General features: G+C 37.3%; 1 protein-coding gene across 4 annotated transcripts in view; it reads left to right on the top strand.

The window, feature by feature from the left end:
- Positions 1 to 3,571: 3,571 nt before the first annotated feature.
- LOC100354450 (myosin-15) overlaps positions 3,572 to 6,958 on the top strand; it is a 110,389-nt gene continuing 107,002 nt past the window's right edge. For 2 of the 4 annotated variants that reach the window (XM_070072033.2, XM_089330723.1), the window contains exons 1-2: positions 3,573 to 4,067; positions 5,379 to 5,555. In XM_070072033.2, coding sequence (XP_069928134.2) covers positions 3,954 to 4,067; positions 5,379 to 5,555 — 291 coding nt within the window. In that variant the 5' untranslated portion in view covers positions 3,573 to 3,953. Of the gene's footprint in view, positions 4,068 to 5,378; positions 5,556 to 6,958 lie in introns of all 4 variants that reach the window. The other 2 variants (XM_089330724.1, XM_089330725.1) reach the window with 2 other exon arrangements.

Genomic DNA, 6,958 nt, shown 5'->3' with positions numbered 1-6,958 from the left:
CTCATGGATTGGAAGAATCAATATCATCAAAATGTCCATTCTCCCGAAAGCAATTTATAGATTCAATGCAATACCAATCAAGATACTGAAGACCTTCTTCTCAGATATGGAAATAATGATGCTGAAATTCATATGGAGACACAGGAGACCTCGAATAGCTAAAGCAATCTTGTACAACAAAAACAAAGCTGGAGGCATCACAATACCAGATTTCAGGAGATGGAAATAATTTTAAAAATTCAAACAGAGGGCCGGCGCTGCGGCGCTGTTAATCCCTGGGGCACCAGCATCCCATATGGGCGCCGGGTTCTAGTCCCGGTTGCTCCTCTTCCAGTCCAGCTCACTTCTGTGGGAAGACAGTGGAGGATGGCCCAAGTGCTTGGGTACCTGTACCCTCATGGCAGACCAGGAGGAAGCACCTGGCTCCTGGCTTCAGATTGGCACAGCGCTGGCTGTAGCGGCCATCTGGGAGGTGAGCCAATGGAAGGTGGACCTTTCTCTCTGTCTCTCTCTCTCTCACTGTCTAACTCTGTCAAATAAAAAAAATTCAAATAGAAATCCTTGAATGGAGATGAACAGTAAGTGAAATTAAAAATACAATAGAAAACATCAATAGCAAAATAGATCAAACAAAAATAGTCAGTGAGTCTGAAGTCCAGATGTTTGAAAATAAAGTCAGAGAAGAACAAACAAAAAAAAAATCATGAGGTATATAAAATCCTTATAGGAAGACTGGGAGAGCATTAAAAGATCAAACCTTAGAGTTATTGAGGATACTGGAGGGATAGAAAACATATTCAAAGTGGTAGTAGCAGCAAATTACCCAAACCTAGAGTAAGATACAACTATTTGGATGTGGGAAGGTCAGAGGTCAATAATCTCATTCAAATTGACAAAGTCTACCTCAAAGCATTTTATAATCAGTCTCTGTAAGTTTAAAGATACAAGAAGATTCTCAAAGCTACTAGAGAAAAAGAACAGATTACACAAAAAAATTGTCCAAATTTGTTTCCCTGCAGAATTTTCAGCTGAAACCTTGCAGGTTAGGAGAGAGTGGAATGAGACTTGAGTGATACTGAAGAAAAAAAAATTACCAATCATGAATATTATGCCCAGCAAAACTGTCATTTAGATATGAAAGACATTACCAGAAAAATAAAAGCTGAGAGAATTTACCACCAATAGACCTCTCTTATGTGAAACAGTAAAAGGAGTTTTTCAAACTTTAAGAAATGCTGGTGAGTAAGAAGAAAATATCAGAAGGTAGAAAACTCACTGGTAGGAGTGACCAAGTGGACAAATACAGAATTCTCTCATCTTTTATTTATTTATTTATTTTTATTTTTGACAGGCAGAGTGGACAGTGAAAGAGACAGAGACAGAGAGAAAGGTCTTCCTTCTGTTGGTTCACCCTCCAGTGGAGATTAAGCAGAAACAGAAGACTCAAATAAGTAAAATCTGACACCTTTAATGTGTTAAATGTTAAAGGAAATGTTAAAGTATCTTTACAGAATATTATGAACAACTATACACTAACAAATTTGATAACCAAAAAAAAGTATAAATCTATTGGCCACACAACTTACCAAAATTAAAACATGCATAAATAAAATTCCTAAAAGACCAGTAACAGATAGCAAGATTGAAACAGTAATAAAAAGTCTCCCATTTATATATATATATATATATACACATACAACAGGATAATATTCAGCCACAGAAAGGATGGAATTTTGTCATTTGCAAAAACATGAATGGAATTGGAGGTCATTACAGTAAGTGAAATAAGTTGGGCACAGAAATACGAATACTACATGATCTCACTTGCATATAGAATGTTAAAATGTTGATTGAGTATAGGTTAAAATTATAATGGTGACTACCAAAAGCTAGAGACAGTAGTGGGGAAGAGTGTGGAGGAAAGTTTATTTAATAGTTTCTAATGTAAAGTTAGCTAGGAGTAAGATGTTCTGGTGTTCTGTTGCACAGTAGGGTAACTGTAGGAAATGATAATGCATGGTGTTTTTCTCTAAATAAAATCTAGAAAGGATTTGAATGTTTTCACAATAAGGAAATGTTAAATGTTTAAGGAGATAGATCTGTATACACTTATTGGATATTATTACATCATACATATGAATATCAAAACATCACATGGTACCCAAATATGTACAATTTTTGTGTCAGTTAAATTTTTTTGAATTACTTTAAAAGTTAATAAAGAAAAAAACTATTGTGGGGACAATGAGAAACAGAAGTGAATTCCAGATCAACTCCTGTAAGGGTAAATAAAGTTAAAAATTGAAAATGAATAAAATGTTGACAGAACTATGAAATACTTAATTTGTTTTTAAGGGACAAATCTAAACACAAAAGGGATCAAATAAACAAGGATTATTTACAAATCCTTCAGATATTCAAAATACCAGACAACTTAGTGAATGCACTCCAATTAACATTTTGAGTACACAAGAGAATAAATGACATGGGACAAGGAGTCTTCGTGCTGTTAACCTGTCTCACCATCGCTCAGTCGGCTGCCAGATCCCGCTGGGAGGGATCAGTGATGGAGGATTGTACTCTTTATTTGGTGATGGTGACAGTTTCTGTACAGACATTGAATAGGGTGCAACAAATAACTGTTTTGCTTGTCCACCTAGAGTTAAGATCAAATGTCCCCATTATTTTCAAACACTGAATGTCTTACTGATTTGCATGGACCCTTTGTAAATGTCAATATTTCTTTATAATTTAGCCTCTCTTTTTAGGGTTCAGTGAAGTTGGAGATTGGATATTATCTACCTCTTTCCATTTGTGCCACTTTGAGTCCCATTTATTGGGCAGGTCAAGAATTAACCAATGGCCGATCAATGACCTAGTTTTTTGCCTTTTTTCTGCTTTTGAGTAAGCAGATATAACTTAAGCAAGACAAATAAATAGTTAATAAAATGCCCAAGCTAGCATATTGCTGTGGATGGATGAGGTCTAAAGATTGAAGAGGAAGTTCTATGAGATAATATTGCAATGAGACCTTCAGCATTTAAGAACTTGCTCTCAAGAAGAGGTTTAATTTAGCCTCCAAAGACAATAAATCAAAGGCACAAAATTACGAAAGGTGCAAATCCTTTTCATTTTTACTTGGACCATAACACTAAAAGAATGAGACACTCAGTAAGAGTTGGAAGCAATGCCTACAAAATTATAAAAGGAAATTACTCTACTTGAGTAATTTATGGAATTTACTGCTCACAGAATCACTGAAGCAAAATTTTCATTGGAAATAATAGTGAAACCTGGTATCTGAAAGTAATTTGTTGAACTGTATCTTCATTCTATGAATAAAAACATAAAACTTGCTCAATTTATTAGACTATATTACATATGTGTATAATTAAATGCATCAGGGCACTTTTAATACAGTTATAAATATTTTATTGCCTGAGGGAACACTGCTTTTTTTTAAAGGCCATATTCTGAGACATATCAACCTGAAACCATGTGCATATATGGTGCTTCCCGAAGCTGATTTAAGCAGCATGTTAGCACCTTTAGGTCATCAGGATCCTATTAAGTGCTTTAGAAAGGGTAATCTAATCTACTGAATGAGCCTGAGACTGAAAACACCTCCAAACACAAGCAACTCCTGCACTTCTCAGCAAGAGGATCAGGGACCTGGGAATATTATTTAAGCATCTTAGGAAAGGCAGGTGAATATGCTGGGCGGAGGGCAGGCAATTATCTCTTTGCTATGGTTAAGCAGCCTTTTCGCCTTGCTGATAAATTACTTTTAGCTGTTGGCAACAACTTTCTCTTAATTGTGGCAGGAGCGTGAGACGCTGGCAAATGTTGAAGAACAGTGCGAGTGTCTGATTAAATCCAAGATCCAGCTGGAGGCCAGAGTCAAGGCACTGTCTGAGCAGGTGAAGAGAAAAGAGGAGATAAATTCTGAGCTCATGGCCAGGGGGAGAAAACTTGAAGATGAAAGTTCCGAGTTGAAGAAAGAAATCGATGACCTGGAAACAATATTGGCAAAGTCGGAAAAGGAGAGACATGTTACAGAGCACAAGGTATTTTTCCTATAACGTTAAGAAGGCCTAGATGCCGCAACTCCACCCTCAAATCAAGCTGTTACCAAACCTGGCCTGCTTAAGCTGATTAATGTAGGGACCTGCAACTTTACAGTGCTTGAAATCAGAATTGTTATGAAATAATGGGTGAGATAACTGGTGCTTCCCCATCCATATATCCAGTTCAAATTCATAGAAGCCCATTTAATCTCCCAAATGAAATGTTTTCATTTGTTCCAATCTTATTGCATCACAAGTTGAACAGAAAGAGCAAAATGGTATCATTGGCCTCTGTATATACTTTTCTTTATTTCAACAGAAAAAAATATTGGACCCAAAAAGGCTAGCAAAACCCGAGTCTGGGTGCATTAGCAATGAGCATGTCAAAGACAGAAAACTGAACAATAGCCTAAGAATTCCTTTTTGTGTATTTATCTGAAAGGCAGAGACAGATGGAGCTTTCCCAGACACTGGCTTACTCCTCAAATACCTGTGATAGTCAGAACTGGTCTAGGATGAAGCCAGGAGCCAGGAACTCAATCAGGTTCTCCCTCATGGGTGGAAGGGACCCAACTATTTGAGTCATTATCTGATGCTTTTCAGGGTGCTTCCTTTATTGGAAGGAGAACAAACATGATTCACTTTAGTGAAAAGTTGGGATGTGTCTATGCCCAGCTTTGCCACTGATTTGCATTTAATCTTGAGGTTGTCACTTTAATTCTCGTTAAGAACTTTGGCATTTTGCTTTAATGGAGTGTTTTAATTTGCACATCTATGTGTGGATTGAGGTTAGTGAGGAGTCTGTATCAAACCTCTGATCAAAAACTAATTTCTAAAATGACACCATGATTTTGGAAGATAATTAAACAGCTGCTGTTTCTATTGATTCCTTTTCACGAGAAACACGTGGGCCTGATAAACGCAGTGTCCACTTTCGCTTTTCTATCAATTAGAATCTTTCTTTAACTGCCATTTTCTTGAGACACTGAGGCACAACACAATATGTACATGCTCCTTGAATCCTCAAAAAAAATCCAAGATACCTTTAATAGTATTATACAATATTATAATACTCTGAAAATCAGCCATCTAAAGAGCTAGATTGTTAATATTTGATTAACCGATGTACCTCATTCCCTGACCGTGCCTGATATCACATCATTTTGTGCAAGAAGAAGTAAACGTAGAGTTTTAAAAAGTATATCAGGAATTTGGCTAAATGTAGCTCTTTCTGAAATTGGATCTGTTATGAGACTTTGTGCAACAAAAGAGAGAAGATGCTAGCCTTCTGGTTCTGTCTTCTTTCTACAGGTTAAGAATCTGACTGAGGAGGTGGAATCTCTAAATGAGGAGATCAGCAAACTTAACAGAGCAACCAAGACTGCACAGGAGGCCCAGCAGCAGACTCTGGACTACCTGCACACAGAGGAGGAGAAAGTTCGGAACCTGAGCAAAGCACATCTGAAAATGGAGCAGAAAGTTAGTGAGGTAAGTAGCTTACATGTAGCAAGTTGGTGATCTGTACACATAGATACAGAGCTCCATTGTTTACTTAATTTTTCTTTACCACTTCATTGTCTGATTCCCTCATTATCTAAGAAGAGAACATTTCTTTTTTGGCATAACCTGAACCACTACATTTAGAAGAGGTCCCAGCACATTCTCTCAGCTTTTTTTTTTAACTTTTATTTAATGAATATAAATTTCCAAAGTACAGAATATTGATTACAATGGCTTCCCACCCATAACGTCCCTCCAACCCGCAACCCTCCCCTTATCCACTCCCCCTCCCCTTCCATTCACATCAAGATTCATTTTCAATTCTCTTTATATACAGAAGATCAGTTTAGCATATATTAAGTACAGATTTCAACAGTTTGCTCCCACACAGAAACATAAAGTGAAAAATACTGTTTGAGTACTAGTTATAGCATTAAATCTCAATGTAGAGCACACTAAGGACAAAGATCCTACATGAGGAGTAAGTGCACAGTGACTCCTGTTGTTGACTTAACAAATTGACACTCTTGTGTATGGCATCAGTAATCACCCTAGGCTCTTGTCATGAGCTGCCAAGGCTATGGAAGCCCCCTGAGTTCACCAACTCTGATAATTTTTAGAAAAGGCCATGGTCAAAGTGGAAGTTCTCTCCTCCCTTCAGAGAAAGGTACCTCCTTCTTTGATGACCCATTCTTTCCACTGGGATCTCACTTGCGGAGATCTTTCATTTAGGTTTTTTTTTTTTTTCCCCCCAGAGTGTCTTGGCTTTCCATGCCTGAAATACTCTCATAGGCATTTCAGCCAGATCCACATGCTTCAAGGGCTGATTCTGAGGCCAGAGTGCTGTTAGGACATTTGCCATTCTATGGGTCTGCTGTGTATCTCACATCCCATGTTGGATCATTCTCTCCCTTTTTGATTCTATCAGCTAGTATTTGCAGACACTATTCTTGTTTATGTGATCCCTTTGATTCTTAGTCCTATCATTATGATCAATTGTGAACAGAAATTGATCACTGGGACTAGTGAGATGGCATTGGTACATGCCACCTCGATGGGATTGAATTGGAATCCCCTGGTATGTTTCTAACTCTACCGTTTGAGGTAAGTCAGCTTGAGCATGTCCCGAATTGCACATCTCTTCCCTCACTTATTCCCACTCTTATATTTAACAGCGATCACTTTTCAGTTAAGTTTCAGCACTTAAGAAGAATTGTGTATTGATTACAGTATTCAACCAAAAGTATTAAGTAGAACAAACAAAAAAAAAATACTAAGAGGGATAACATATTAAGCTGCTCATCAATGCAATTTTTATATAACCTTGGGCAGCAGAAAAACATTAAGAGTAGTAAAAGTTTAACCCTTGAAATAACTGGCTTTTCCCCATA

This window comes from Oryctolagus cuniculus, chromosome 4 (genome assembly GCF_051225735.1).
Source record: "Oryctolagus cuniculus isolate XC-2025 breed Fujian yellow rabbit chromosome 4, ASM5122573v1, whole genome shotgun sequence".
Taxonomy (NCBI): Eukaryota; Metazoa; Chordata; class Mammalia; order Lagomorpha; family Leporidae; genus Oryctolagus; species Oryctolagus cuniculus.
Note: the sequence above shows the minus strand (reverse complement) of the source record. Positions and strands in the feature narration are given on the sequence as shown.